Source organism: Strix aluco, chromosome 14 (genome assembly GCF_031877795.1).
Source record: "Strix aluco isolate bStrAlu1 chromosome 14, bStrAlu1.hap1, whole genome shotgun sequence".
NCBI lineage: Eukaryota > Metazoa > Chordata > Aves > Strigiformes > Strigidae > Strix > Strix aluco.
Genome location: NC_133944.1, coordinates 21,869,235 through 21,884,899, shown reverse-complemented (window position 1 = coordinate 21,884,899; position 15,665 = coordinate 21,869,235). Strand labels below are relative to the sequence as shown.

General features: G+C 45.0%; 1 protein-coding gene and 1 non-coding gene across 3 annotated transcripts in view; both read right to left on the bottom strand.

Annotated features, from left to right (window-relative positions):
• The window catches only part of SF3B3 (splicing factor 3b subunit 3), a 30,306-nt gene extending 14,740 nt beyond the window's left edge, over positions 1-15,566 (bottom strand). For both annotated transcript variants that reach the window (XM_074840199.1, XM_074840200.1), the window contains exons 1-12: positions 15,437-15,566; positions 14,322-14,434; positions 13,579-13,905; positions 12,244-12,416; positions 11,732-11,873; positions 10,550-10,662; positions 9,628-9,765; positions 8,475-8,578; positions 7,082-7,247; positions 6,469-6,564; positions 5,873-5,945; positions 295-446 (exon numbers count right to left, since the gene is read on the bottom strand). In XM_074840199.1, the coding sequence (XP_074696300.1) occupies positions 295-446; positions 5,873-5,945; positions 6,469-6,564; positions 7,082-7,247; positions 8,475-8,578; positions 9,628-9,765; positions 10,550-10,662; positions 11,732-11,873; positions 12,244-12,416; positions 13,579-13,905; positions 14,322-14,391 (1,554 nt within the window). In that variant the 5' untranslated portion in view covers positions 14,392-14,434; positions 15,437-15,566. The remainder of the gene's footprint in view (positions 1-294; positions 447-5,872; positions 5,946-6,468; positions 6,565-7,081; positions 7,248-8,474; positions 8,579-9,627; positions 9,766-10,549; positions 10,663-11,731; positions 11,874-12,243; positions 12,417-13,578; positions 13,906-14,321; positions 14,435-15,436) is intronic.
• Positions 10,274-10,353, bottom strand: LOC141930013 (small nucleolar RNA SNORD111). Its single transcript, XR_012625171.1, has one exon. It is a non-coding gene; the product is annotated as a small nucleolar RNA SNORD111 (small nucleolar RNA).
• Positions 15,567-15,665: the final 99 nt, after the last annotated feature.

The following is a 15,665-nucleotide window of genomic DNA, read 5'->3' as shown; positions in this document are numbered from 1 at the left end:
AGTGATCCATTAACTATGCAACAGGCTGAACTAGCACGAAGCCACTCGCCAGCTGGAAGCATCTTTGAATTACAGCAGGGAACTACTGAGCACACGCCGAAGATTAGGACCATCTTTAGCTGGTCCAGTTTCACTCAGCAGTATAGAGAAAGAGAAAGGCTGAGTAAGTGTCATTCTCTGCCAATCCACACCTTTAGATGTGACATATGTTGTACTACTGCAGAAAGCACAGCTGTGCAGCAAGCAAGAGTGTGGCAGACATAAGCAGACATGCAAGAAGCAGCTTTCCATTACCTGTACCAAAGCGTCATCACCAAGAAGAGAGCAGGACAAGGTGGGTGTAGTTCCCAGGAATCCAGAGTCAGTCACTTCTTCTACAGTCTCTCCGATAGACAGCACCAGCGTGGCATTTACGAAGGACACAATGATATAGGCATCAAATTCATCTGGTCAAGGGAGACAGGGAAAAAAGGGTGCTGATTAAATAAATGCAAGGCTTCCCAACAAAATTAGCAGCCTGACAGATGTTACTCTTCAGCAAAATTTCTGTGATAATTACATCTGCTGGCAGTATTGTGCAAGTTCATTCTAGGACACACTGTCCAAAAGCCAGCCACTGCTAGACTCTGAACAATGCAAGACTGAGCCAGGGATCAAATGATCATCCAGATACAGAGTCAATTCACGATACTCTGGATTCTGGCAAGCAAGACTCCTGCCTACTATTTTCAAAGACAGCACAAGGTCTAGAAGCCTTTAAGACACTTGCCCCACCTCACACAAGGATCTGAATTCAGATTTAACACCCAATGAAGTCAAATGAAATGCTCTACTCCAATAATCTGAACACATGGAACCCGTTTGCAGAAACTGCACCACGGATGCTGAGAACAGGAGGCTGCAGGACCACATCTCTATCTAGTATCCCCATAATAAAAGCCTGCAGAGAACAATTAGGGTGCACTGCAGCAGAGGAGCTCAGGGTTAGCCTGCTCTACCCTCATGCAGAAGCTCAACTAGCTTACTTTCACACAGCCACCCGTACAGTCTCTTGGGATAAGAAACAATTATGTTTTTATGATAGTGCAAACATCAGCCTTTACTTTTACTGGAATAAGTGACACTATTGCAACTATTATCTCCAGTACTGGCTTCTCCCAAGGGGACAGTTTGGGAGAGTCCAGCAGCCTGGATGTGGAAGGGCTATGCTAATCAAAATAGTCTTAAGAGCTCATCTGAAAATAGGGAAACTTTGGGGGAAACAAGGGTAGTAGGACTGGGTAAAGTAAATGCCCTGGTTTACTGCTGTCCATTTTTATTCTGCAGAAAGTGATAGGCATTAAAGTGGGGAAGAGGAGAATCTCATTAATACAGAATAACAAAAGCAACAAAAACAATGAAGTCTGTTGGGAAATGGAGCCAGGAGCCTCCGTGGAGAAATAAGATTGCCTCAGAGAAGCAACTCCACTTCTGCTGCTGTTGTCATGCAAGTGCTATTTCTTAAAAAGAAAAAAATCCCCATTTTAACCCAACTCAACCCAAAGCTCAGACTTATGCACCAAAGCACAAGACAATTAGCAGAGGTGAGGGTGTTAAGAGCTGTCACAGTTTTTGCCCTTGAGCAGCTTCTCCAAAATTTGCAAATGTGGGAGACATGGAGAAGTGGCTAATGACTCTCTAAGTAAAGAAAATAGAGAACTCTCACTGGGACAAATGCAGGATGCCAGCACACACCATGCAGCAGCTTAAAGAAGCTGCACTAGGTTAACTGAAACAAATGTTTCAGGAACCGATCCTTTTCTTATCCACCCTGTTTAGAGGGAGGCGTTGCCAAACCTGCTGTGTCACGTTTATAACAGAAAGTTCTTACATACAGCTGAAAATATGCAAGTGAAAAAAAGCCATCATTCTTCTCTCCAACATCTGGTATACAGACCACAGCCCTGACCAAACTGAAGAGCTCTGTATAATGAAAGCAATTCCAACAGCGGTCTGTGGCATAAACTCCGTTACTACTCTATTAAGTGGTCACAGCCCACAACCTCCAACATGCTCCCGAACCCCACAAACAGGAGCGGGTCCACTTGGGGAAATGAGAAAACAAGAACTGAACCTGCACGCAGAAACTGATAGTAACGGCAACGATTTAAACACTTGGCGTAACAGGAGAAACTCTCAAACGTTAACAGCAGATGGTAAGAGTTCCGTAAGACATACGCCATTACACACTGGTTATTTTCTACACTAAACAGCAGCTTCTCCTACAAACCTGCATCAATTTTTCAACACCAGAGTCTACAAGAATTCCTCGATCACTTTAAACAGAGATTCTAGCAGTTCACAGGCTAAGCATTTAATTCATAAATATCCTGTAGACAGGATGTTCTAAAAATTCCATTTCAAAGACCATCGTTGCTTTCCAAACGCCTTGAGAGCTGCTGCCTTCCTCCCTGGGGGCTGTCATTCTCATGATAAACCACCATGTCCCAGCTGGAGGCTTAAGCGTGTGATTTGGAGCAGGACAAAGAACTCCCATTTGAAAGCAAAACAGATTCCCTTAGTCCTACTCTAAACGAAAACTCATTCCTACCTCTTAATACTTTTTTAGCTCTTTCTTTTCACTGGTTTACAGTTATATTAGAGTGTGCCTTTAAGTCTGTGTCAATAATAGTGACAAGTGCATTTTTGCTTGAAGTCCAGTAGTGTTGCTTAATGCCTCTCTGCTGGAGCTTTTGAAATAAAGGGTTTGATTTACCAGAATTAAGTCAGTGAATAAGACGCATTCATCTAGATTCAAACAATACAATTTTGGTTTAGAAAATATAGCAGCCTAGTTGAAATTAAGAGGACTAAATCCCTGGGGCACACTGAGAAGTATTCTCAGTTAGAAAAAGATCTATAGATTTTAATATGAAAAGATTATCGACTTAGCTCTGTACAATCCCAAGCATAACATCAGGCTGCCTAGAGTTTTGAACAGATAGACATTATTTTGTATGCAGACACAAGACTTCAGAGATGCTTATTACCGTTCTAATTACTCTAGTTAGCTCCTTTCAGCAAGTAGCACAGACATTTTAACAACTCTGAAGAACCACAGCTGGACTCATTCTCCTATGCATTCATTCCAAGTTTTCTGCAACTTCACGCACACGTCACAACCAGTTATGAAAACATCACATTTCAGTCCATGAACTCTATACTACTGTCCTTTTTGTTATTTGTCATGGATTCAGTCCGAGTTAGTCCATGAGAATTCCATTCCTATGTGCCAGTCCACTCCTGATACAGTTTTTTCATGCTCTGGAGCATCTGAATTTGCACTGATACAAATGGAGTAACCACTAGCTCAGAGGAGTTCAGTGAACAGATGAGTGGTGACAAAGTTCAGGATTATTCTCACTTAAAAGATACTGATGGGATGACAGCACATTTTCCTGGGCTTCTGTTTACTACTGCACGGAGACTCCACAGCTGTGACTCACTGCACATTGCTTTCCACGCAAGAGTGCCAGGTAGGGAACGCAGACTGTTAGCTCTGAGCTCACGTCCAGCCCCACAAAGCACACAGCCCTCTAGCTCCACAGACCTCGACACTCAACTGCAAGAGAGGGTTTGGTCCCAGTCCCATCCACTTCTGTCTGATGGGCAGACGCATCCCATAACCACAGGGCATCCCCACGCCAGCAATACCGACCTGTGCTTCAAGCACATTCAATCATTTTCTCTTGGAGGTCTGCACAAAGCAACTGGGAGCCAACCCTCAGCCTAGACAGGAGCTGAAAACACCCCCAAAATGTGCACCTCTGATTTTAGCAAGAGCTGAGCATTCTGCAGAGACACAGTTGATTATTTTGTTCCCCGAAGATTCTAAGATGGAAGTTGCTTTCTACTCCTCAGCTACTGAATGACAAAGGCAACAATTTCCAACTACACAACAGCTTCTAGAACTCCTTTACTGAAAAGCTTAGCATAAAAGTAGCCCCGTGATTTTGGGATTCTCTGCGGTTAACCTGTGGGGCAGTACAGCAGCCCCTAGCAGTAGGTACACACCTGTGGTGATCAGCACCTCCACCACCAGCCACCTGTGGAAGAAAAAAAAAGGCTTGGTATTGGTAGTGTGTATCACCACGTACCAGCCAAGGTTAGTATTTGCTGTGAAGGCTGCAAACCTGTCCGTGTCTTACAGTGGCCTTGCAGCACGCACACGCTGTGGCATCAACGCAGAGCCAGGCAGCCCGGCACTGCAAACTGAACACTCAAAAACCAGAACCTGGGCAGTTTCAGGATTAGATACATGTTTGAAAAGGTTCTGCAGTCTGATTAAAACTCACTAAAACCATTTCTGAATTCAGAGAGTTGTAACTCGGGGATCGGTTTCACATAATTTTAAACTGTATACAAAAAGTAGCATGGTTCACAACAGCTGCAGATTCCAGCCTTTCTGAAATCATGGAGAAGATCTTCATGCTGGAACCTGGAGAATTTGGAAGGAGGAAAAAAAAGCAGCAGCAAGATTGGTCTGTTTCATGCAGGTTAACAATGGTTCTCCCCCTCCTGAAAAGTCAAAGTCATCCTCTGGAACCCCAAGAGAAAAGGTTTTAAAACTGTAGGTGATGTCAGAAGCCTCTACCTCTCAGAGGGAACAAATGTTACCCACTCCTTTTCCAGAAGGCAGGAGCAAAGGTTTGTCTCTAACAAAATGGAATGCTTCTTTTAAGGAAAGCACATATTTTTGACATGAACTGTGGAAATACTTTCATTCTGACCCTTTCATTTCTGGGGAACATGAAGACACTTTGGCTCAAAGCAACTTCCATGCTGCTTAGGCAGTACGTGAGTCTCAGAACACGAGCACAGGATTGATGGCAGGTCTCGGATGGCAAGGTAAATCCCACAGCAATGTCTGAAATTCCTACAGGGTTACTGGCTCCCTGGAAGACACACTACTCTGGCTGCTTAAAAACAAGATACCATGTCACCACAGCAGGCTAAGGCCTGCACTACAACAATCTGGCATTTCTAATATCCAGTGCATAAACCTACGGCAAGTCTTTGCGAGATTTATACAAAGCAATGCCTTGAAAATGATCACCGAGACTGTCAGTACCCAGAACAGATTCACTTCAGGCTTTTTAGGTGTTGCTATTCTCACCCTCAAGAGACAGGCAGGGCAAGGGATTACATTTCCTCTTGTACTTTAGTAAAGCAAACCCATTATTTCAGATCAGGAAAAAAAAACCACCTCAAAAACAAACCCACAATCCATTATATTCTGCAAATTTCTATCCTGACCTTCCTGGAATCAGCAGCATTCTATACACTGCTGAATAGGGAGCGTGTCCTAGCCCAAACAGACTGTTTTCTTTGCAGATATGCATAGAGGGAAGTAATAAAATACAGACACTGTTGCCGATTTATCTTCTTTGTTCCATAATTTGTATCCCAGTCTCTCACAAAGAGCTGATTACTGTGGCTGTCAACACACATATAAAGAATAGCGAGTGTGCTCCAACAAAAAGCATAATCATTGCCTGCTGATGTCAGAGCAAGAACTTATGGGAAGTGGCAAAGGATGAGAAGTTCAGCAGCTTCAGGCTGCAAACGTACAGCTGATGCAGCACACTGGGTGATGGATGCAGCTGCAGGCAGGTGCTTCTTTGTCAAAGGGAAACATGGCAATTCTAGGGGACCAGAGGGTGGCTTGTCAGTACAAACCAGTGGTTGCTGATTCAAAACCCAAATTTTGGGGATGGCACACAACCATCAGGCAGCACCTTTCCTACCTCCTTAGACAGAAAAACGAGAAAAACAAACAAAATACACCAAAAAACATTATTACTTCCCTGTGCTTTAGGAAAAAACTGCATACCTTCAACATGTCTCCTCACAGTCCATACAGCATTGGGGTTACCAGGCAGCTCTGAGACGGCCATTTCAGACACCTAAGAGTAAACAGGAACAAGATTCTTTTGCAAACATATGTTTAGATTTACTACAGTACGTCACCAAACCACCAGCGGTTTTTAAGCTTTCCCACAACCAGGCAGGAAAGCTGCTAATTCCCAATTCTGATGCTCTCCCCCCCGTGCCAGATGTGCTATGGGGCAGAATACATTCAGCAATGATACAGCAACATTAGAGCTCTGGATGATCAGCTTTAAAACAAGGTCACCCGTCCCCAGCAAAGAGATCAGCAGCAGCTGGCAGAGACACCGGGAATGTTCCAGCTCAATATGCTCAAGTATTAGAAGAAACAAAACGCTGGTGGTTTGAGTCAATGGAACAAAATTCTCTGAGACTGTAAGAGTAAACAGTAAAACCCTTCTATTTCTGAGAAGCAAGCCTAGAGAAAGTTGCTCTCCAGACTACAGCAAAAGGAGAATCCCTTCATTTCAGCACCCTTATTTCAAGGATTTTCTCCCACTTGCCTCTCAAGCTGTTCTTCCGAAGTGCTGGAAGTCCTACCTCAAGTCCATGTCTTAGAACCCTCAGAGACGACCGGGGCCCCCGACCACAAGCCACATACAACTGGGGTGTGTCTTCATTGGCCAAATCTGCTATCTGTGTGGAGAAATAGCGTCAAGCTATATCTGCAGGAAGCGATAATAAAACTAAGCTATATATACCACACTACTGCTTTAAGAATTTTTTTTTTGTTCAAATACTGGAAATAGTGAAGATGCCATAGGGTGTACCATCTGCTGCCCTGAAATAATGTCATTTTAACCAAACTCTCTGCAGAGCAGAGAACCGGTCTGATGATCAGCAGAGGAGCAGCACGGGACTGCTGACTGACACCCTGTGTCCAGATATATATTTATCACCACAGGAATCAAAGGCTGCCAGGCCAGGTACCAGTCTTAGGCAGCTGTCTGAGAATTTAGCAGACTGCTTTTCTATCAGCATTTAGTATACAACAGTATTTCTGGAAACCTAGGATAACGTAGCTTTGGTCACTCTACTTAGACACAAATAGTCCAAGAAAAAAATAAAAATCAAAGTCATGCATCTATGATCAATTCCTCTGTAAATCAGAAAGACTTATGTGGTGAACAGGAGCTTGCTGATGGCAACGCACCTGACAACACAGAATAGGAGACAAACTGTCCAACTCATCCACCAGCACCAGGTTCTTGAGAGGTCGTGGCTGAAAAAAGAACGTATCTCCTTCCTCAAGAGGCATGGCAGAAGAGAACTCTGGCTCTTCATCATCGTCACCTAGGTGAGCTATCTGGTACAGGTAGCTTGAGACAGAAAGCAAGAGGAACAGCGTGTTCAGTGCAAAGCTCGTGTAGCCTTCTCTAACAAAGGCTTAGCCAAATATTCAGTAGGCAGCAGGGAGGAGATAAATCCTTCCCGACATTATACAGCTATTCAAATTTAGCCTTAGGGATTGTTGTCTTGGTGACAACATGTTTAAAGGAAACCAGAGACCTGCAAAAAAACCCAAACAAAAAAATCCCCCACCACAACCTCCTTCCCCCAGACTTCTCATTTGTAGCTGTCACTGGCAAGGTGTCCCAGAGTTTCAGTGTTTTCTCTGTTTACCCTTGAGCCTTTCAGATATTCTTGTGTTAGTGCCAAAGCACCAACTGACAGCCGAGGCCAACAGCAAGGCCAACGGCTAAGACTGCAACTCCACAGTTATCTATTTTATCAGAATACTCTCACCTCACTATTTTTAACCACATTCCCTATTCCATTTTACGAGTCTAAATATCACAACAATCAAATTAAACTTCATAAGAAAAAAAAATAAAACCAGGAAGACAGACTGATTTTCTTTCTGGTTTTAATAAAGCTTAAATGAATATGGCTTCCTCAAGAGCTTGGTTTATACAACCCAATTCAGATTCACTCCAGTAAACTGGCTGGAGCTCCCTCAGGTGGCTGACTGCAGATGCAGTCAGACAAGAGTATAAATTTCCATTCCTCTGAATTCCCCACTTTAACACTGTTAAGCCATGTTCAAAGGTGTGCAAAGGCTTCTCTGAGTCTTCAGAATATTCTAGAACCCCAAACATGAATTGAGAAACCCCTCAAGTATACATCTATTAAGGAAAGGACCACAGTTACTGATAACAAACCCTATCTACTTCTGAGTGGGCTGTAACACACACAAGTGCAATGAAAACTATCAAACGAATTAAAACATAATTCATCCGGATATATGATGTACCCTAGACGAACTGCAAGTGCTCAATTCTTCCAAAATCTACTGCAGAAGCATGTAATCTTTTGTTCTCTGCACTATACTATCTAATCTGCATTCAAACAACATGAAAATTCCACCATTCAGTCAAAGTCTAAACCAATTGTTCTTCTCAAGCCATGTGAATAAAGCATTAATTTACCCATTAAAACAGAGGTTTTGTCTGAGTATGTTCAGTAAGTTCAAGGGTCAGTTTGCACTCCCGAACAGAAACAGTTTGTTTCAGGGGAAAAACGCTGACACAGAATTGTTTACTCACTGGTTTCCAAATTCAGATGCCACAAAGAGAAACCCTGTCTTCAGCACGCACATGGCAGCAGCAACAGGAACAGTGTCAAAGTACTTCAGTCGAATCTCTGTTACCTGAAAGCAGAGAAAGATGTGACTGTGCTAGCGAAGTGCTAGAGCTGCACACGTGTGATTTAATAAAAAACCAACTGCCTAGCTGTCCTCTCCAAGAAAGGAAGCAAGAGAGTGGGCCAAACTTAACCACATCAGTAGTTCGGGGCAGCAGGTTATAAATCCAAAATCCAGAAGACTAGTTGGAACACAGAAGTCAGGCTGCCTGTTTTATTCTAAGACTTTCAGGCTTTGGTAACACTGAGTCAGTTTGGAAAAAAACAGCTGTGAAACAGCAAGCTGTCCAAAAGAAGGAAGAAATTTGCTTCACTGAACCCCAGCCATTCCCCAACATGTGAAAAATAACTGTCCTGAGCAAATTTCTACATTTGATATGGTCACAGCAGCTCTTGGTGAAACATCCAAGAACAATCTTAAGCCACTTAAAAGATGCTGCACAATCATCCCTTGTACCAAATTTGACATGTTTAGATGAAGGAGGAACCAGCATTCAACATTTACTCAAAAAACCCAACTGACTCACTGGAGCAGAGACCTCTTCATTGCATAATACTAGGACAAGCATCAGCAAGCCACTTCAAGCCTGTTATTTCAACTCACGGACCAGCTGTACCAAGCTAGCTACCTCAATTTGCAAGAAGATTAATTGAATATTTACATGCTGCAATCAAGAGATGAAATAGAGAGCACCTACTGTGATCAAGAGAAATTAAGTTCCCCAGAATTAGTTTCTAGAATGCCCTCTAGCAGGTTCATGGATCACACTTTACAATACATCTTTAGAAGAAAGGACTGCCTGCACAACACCTAGAATATGCCCGAGTGACCCTGCAGCACAATTCTCACAGAATTTTGCAAACCTTGCGCTGTGTCTCTCTATGAGTAAACAGCACTTACAGCTGTGGGTATAACTGTATGACAAATCACACAGAATGCATGCCATTACACAGCTAAAACCACAATATTAAATATTCATCACTTTAGAGAATCCAAATATGTTGACTAAGGACTCTTCTCAATGGATGTTTTATTGTTCTTCATGTGATGCTTACCATGTCTTCATCAGTCTCCAGAGTAATTTTGAAGATGTCTCCCTGCTCTGTCTGGGCCAGGAAGAAGAACATGGACTTGGTCTTATGTGTAGCAGAGCAGACAAAAATCATACCTCTCTCTGGGTCATCCAAGTCATTCTGTTAAGAAAGGAAGAGAAAGTCACTGGCGGAATTATCCGGCAAGCACAGATGTGATTCCACTCACTGAAGTATTTCCATTTCCCAGGCACCTTAAGAGCTGACAGCATGTGAGGAGGCTTTTAACACAAAGCATATCCCCTCCATTACACCCGTAGTTACCCTGGGTACATCTCCGCCCCAGAAGGAAATACATTTCTAAGACACTGTGCCTAAGCATCACCCCTCCTATCTCTTTTGCCCTCCTCCGGAGACAACTCTCTCGCTTATCAAAGGCAAACACAGAGGAAAGGGCTGCAATCCACACACAGCTGGTTTTGAGCACCTGAACCCCAGCACGTGTTCAAAGCACTGTCACAGCACACAATGATTTCCCATACCAAAGGAGGAGGAAGCAGCCTTAGACGCAAAGGAGCAGCTGTCGAATTCACCTGTGTACGCAATGGCAACCACGACTCACCATCTCAAGTAATCAATCCTATCTCACACCGACAGCACTGCCACCATGGTGCCTGATCAGAGTCTTTTAAGTATCTCCAGCATAAATCTCAGAGAAGAGACATGAACAAAGCTCATCACTTCAGGCTATGCCCACCTCTGTCTCCCCTCACAGGTTAACATGCAGCCAGTAAGGCAGACAATAGGCCAACACATGTTTAACTCCTTTTTTTTCTTACTTTAAAACCTCCCTGATGCCTTTAACCTTGAAAGGCAAATACCAAGCATTCATTTAGCACTGACAAAGATAATCTTAAAAAAAGGGTAGGAATCCCAAAATTCTCACCCGTCTCCTGGGAATTGGGCATCTGATATCAGGCTGGTCACCAAAGTTTTTATAAGTAATATAGTTTTCAGAACAGATCAGCACTCCGCTAGGTCCATCAGAACCACCAGGAACTGAAAACACAAAAAAGAAATGAAAAATTATGAAAAAAGGCCCTTATCACAGATCTGACTTACTGCCTGCAGAACACCTCATGGTTTTCTTCAAAGCAACATAATTTCCAGTGTTATCTGTCACCCTACATATACAAATCTGCTCTTACTGAAGGGGAAGACAAAAGACAGCCGTCTGTGTCAGCATGAGAACAGGGCAGATGGAACCAGGGGCCCAGGAAGGAGAAAAAGGAAGGATGCAGTTTCAGACAAATTGCTTATGTTTTATCCTTCCTGGCTTATCCTTGTCTAGAAAGCCATGACGTGCCCAAAATACTGCATTAGCAACTTGTCAGTTAGACACACCCCTTGGGTTACCAGCATGTTTGCTTGCTGTCAAAAATATCCACCAGATGGTTTTCCAACACATCTTTCTTTCATTTTTAGAGTGTTTTTTACAATGCTTCTATTGAGATCCCAGCGTAACAAAAGATAGCAGTAGTGGTCAGATCCAGCCCAGTATTTGGTGTTTGACAGCTGCCTGCAGAAGATACAACAGGGCTAGCATACAAGGATGCTCTCCTAGCTTAGCTCCCCGTGTGCTTGGGAGAGGAATCTGCAGTGGTTCAGCAGTTTCCCAGGTCGAAGGTGTTAGGTTAGCTTTGCATCCAATCCCTGTAAGTCAGCGTTTAGTCCACGGATTCATCTACTGCCTTTCAAATGAACATCAGTTGATGGAAACCCATGCAAGAGTTTGACAGCACGTATGCGTTACCTAAAAATACATGCTTTCACATCTGCTACCAGCTAATTTCAGCGAATATCTCTTAGCTTCGGAATCCAGAGAATATTCAGAACACATCTAAAAGGAGAGATCTCAGAGAAGCACTTTCAAAGCGCAGCTGTATCTATGAATTCTTGCGTATTTCCATGTGTGAAGCACCACTCATTACCTGACTCCAAGGTCAATTAATTTATACTAATGTCTCTGAGTACCACTGAAACAACTCCTAAGATGTAAAGTGTATTGATTCTGTTTCCCTGGGGAATGGGAACCAAGTAGATCCACAGGAAAATTAGTGGCCAGTACCTGTTATAAGGAAGTTGCCATGCTCTTCCAAGGGCTCACTGTATTTCCTAACAACATGGTTCAAACCCAAGTCCAGTTCATAAAAAGTCAGCGTCTGTTGTGTGTTGGCTGCTGCTTCTCCTGTTGGATCATTGTCTGCTTCCTAAAACAGAACACATGAAGGTGTCTTTCAAGAAAGGTATTAAAGGAAGAGCAAAGCTGACACATGGGGAAATACTTTTGAATAACATTAGAATAAAGTCCAAAGGACTTGCTGGAAGATGCAAAAAAAAAGGTTCAGAGGAGGAAATAGGCACATTTGCAGTTAAACAGCAAGAATTTAAGAAAAATCACCAAGACAGAAGAGACTCGCCTATTCTGACTGAAGGCAAGACAAAAAGCAAGTAAGCTTGCAGCAAATGAAAACTGCCTCAGACAGCAAAAGCAGCCAACGTTCCTGGCGTCCACAGATTAAGAGGAGGAACAACAAAGCTCAGAAGACAGCAAAGGGAGATAGAAGAGGTTCATCTCACCTCATAATCCATTTCCAGACAAGCAAACATTGGGTTTTCAAATCCCACGTCGACTCCCACCACGTGGTAGACCAAGGTATTGGCCTTGTGGGCTTCCAGTGGGGAGGAAATGGTGAGCCGAGCAGCAGCATCTCTGTTCAAGATATACACCAGCTTCTGCTTTTCAATAGCACCTGCAAGGAAAGGACAACAGCACCTGAAGCACATTACCCCGTGATCAAGTTTGATCATGCCTGTATTCCAACATCAATATAAAACTCTGCAAGAGAACATCGGTGTTACTTCTGCTGCTAAAGTTCACCATTGGTTTTTATCTCTGTGCCACCAATTAACTTTGAATGTCTCATTTTTAATGTTTCAGGCCACAAGCACAAATGACAACTCCAGCTCTTTAAAGCTGAAGACTGACCCTTCGGGCTACGTCCATCTAGCCCAACGTTCAATCTACAACAGCTACATGCAGATCTACTCACTCATTCTACCACACAAGAGATGACAGACTGCAGAGACAAAGTGAAAAAAGCAGCCAGATGCTCCACCATTTAAAGCCATTCAGCAAGAAGACCTTTCCTCAGAAATATTTTAACTAAAAAAAAAAAAGCATTCTTGCCTGATGCACAGCACCCACAACATAACAAACATGTATCACCCTAAACTATCAACGTGAATGGCACAACTGTGACTGTGCCACCTTCTCACCCATGAAGACAACTTGTTAGAAAGGAAACAATAATGTTTATTGTTATTCCTGATGTAAAGAGGCACTATCAAACTACCCATCATTGCAAGTCCCTGCTCTCGGCTTGCAGGAAAGCAGCACCAGACAAAGCTGACTTCAGCAAACTGGGAAAGCTCATGTACAAGTAACTAAGCCACCTCATGGTAAACCTGATTAAAAATAAAAAAAACCCCCACCACCCAAGTGTCTTTCTACCTGCAAAGCCTGATCAGCAACGCATCTAGCTGTCTCCATGATGTATCTCGAAGAGACATAAATTCATAACATCACTTCAGCTATGGGAGCTGACTGACTACGCTGTAGCACCGACGCCTGCAATCCCAACTTCTCTCCCAGACATCACACTTCAGGGCTCCGCGCACCGCTAAGCAAGCTGGCCTCTTTCCAGATTGTTTTGGCCCAGCATTAGAATTAGTTTGTTCAATTCCATCAGCGTCAAGGAACTATTTTGAGTGCCTGCATTCTCCCTGACACGTCTCACAGACTAACAAACTGCCCGAGAAACACTCCCAATTATACCTGGCAGAAACTCGTGCCAAAATAATATCCGTAAGACATGAGAAAAAAAAAAAAATGAGAAAACAAGACTGACTTACTGATCATGACGGCGCGGCCCTTTGGGTCTACAGCCAAGTACTGGCCTGGAACGATTCTGCGACATCCACTCTTGCCAAAGGTTTCCTGATGAATCTTCTCAAACACGTTCTTTGAGGGCTGGTACTCCAGAATAACAATGCGTCCCGAATCGCTGCCCACGACGATATAGTCTTTGGTCCCACCTGTCAGCCTAAAGGCCATGAGGGAGCGAATCACCCCAAACACCTCCACCGTCAGCAGGGTGTGAACCTTCCCTGTGTTGGGATCAGGGCGGAGCAACTCCAGGATCTTGCCCCGGGAAACAACAATTTCTTGTTGTTTGGTTCCTAAAGAACCCAAAACATGAAGAGTTATCAACACCACAGCAGAACACACAACTTCAAAAAGCACTATAAAAAAAGGAGATAAAGCTTCATGACTATTAAATGCCAAAGAATTATGGTTATTATGGAAGAACTCAAAGCAACTTATTCATCACGTTAGGTACCACGATTGTTTGAGCATCTTTTAACAGACCAGGAGAACTGACAAAATCCTAAATTAAACCTGTAGATAATCAAGCTGAACTTCTCTTGACCTTTCAATAGCTCAAGTAACATGCTCAAGAGCAAATGACAATATTCCAGCAAAAACAAAAAGCTATACTGAAGCACACTAGCTTCAACAACCAAGTAAAAAACGTTTTTTCCTCTACTACCCAAAAAAGCTCAAGCCGAGATGCATGAAGGGAGAAGAAAATTACCTGAGAAATTGCCATGGATAGCATAGCTAATGCCGGTGGCACGCTGCAACGTCAGGTTGTAGAGAAACATGTTGGCAACGGGTTTGCTTCACCTTAGCGTAGTTCCACCGAGTCTGCAACAAGTACAACAAAAATATACACTCTGCAAAACCAGAGCCTTCCATACAGCACGGAAAAAGAACCTCTGCCCTCTCGTTTGTCTGTGCGTATCACTTTACATTAGAAGACTGACTGCCACGCAGCTCGTTATTGGGTGTTTACTGAGGCAAAAGGCTCTCCCAAAGATAACCAGGCTGCAGAGCTGAGCCCTTACCGCCGCACGACTGACCAGGGCTTCCAACTAACAGCTTCTCTTACGGTTCGGGCGGTTCAGACACCGAAGCCAGGAAACCCCTCTAGCGGTACCCAAGGCCGTTACACATCACTGCTCGCGCCGTTTCATTTAACACCAGCCAAGCCACCCACAACTGCCCGGACCGAGCGCCCGAGTGGACTCCTTTCCCCGGGGCTAACGCGAGAGGGAAGCCCAGCTGCGCCCAGGCCGCCGCACTCGTTCACAGAATCACAGAATCGTCGAGGTTGGAAGAGACCTTGAAGATCATCCAGTCCAACCATCAATCTACCATTGACAGTTCCCAACCCAGGTCCCTCAGCGCTGGGTCAACCCGACTCTTCAACCCCTCCAGGGATGGGGACTCCCCCCCTGCCCTGGGCAGCCCATTCCAACGCCCAACAGCCCCTTCTGCAAAGAAATCCTTCCTAAGAGCCAGTCTGACCCTGCCCTGGCGCAGCTTGAGGCCATTCCCTCTTGTCCTGGCGCTTGTTACTTGGTTAAAGAGACTCATCCCCAGTTCAGTGGTGCTGCAGGACGCAGCGCAGGGGAACTGGCCCTCCGCCGCCCCGAGCCTTGCCAAGGCCCCGCCGCCCAGCACGGCCCCGCGGGGAGCAGGGCCGCAGGAACACACCACGGATCAACGCGCGGCCCGGCCGCCCCCCACAGGCCAGGCCCCGAGGGGCCCGCGGCCGCTCCCCCCGCCAAGATGGCGGCCCACACCGCGCCTCCCCCGCCGAGAGGCCGCCGCTGGGCGGGCGCGGCGCGGCGGGGCCGCCCTTACCGTGCAGATGGCGGCGGATGGCGGCGGATGCGGGTCCTGCCTAGGCGGGCTCGCCGCCGGCCCGCTCCGCCATGGGCCCCGCGCCTGCGCACTGCCCTCCCGCGCCTCTTCGCCGGGGCTTTCCGCCAGGCCCGGCGCGCGCTCGTGCCGTGTGGCGGGGGATGCTGCCCGAGGCGGCGCCTGAATAATCACGGGGCGATGGGGGCCGCTCCCCGTACCAAGAGCTTCT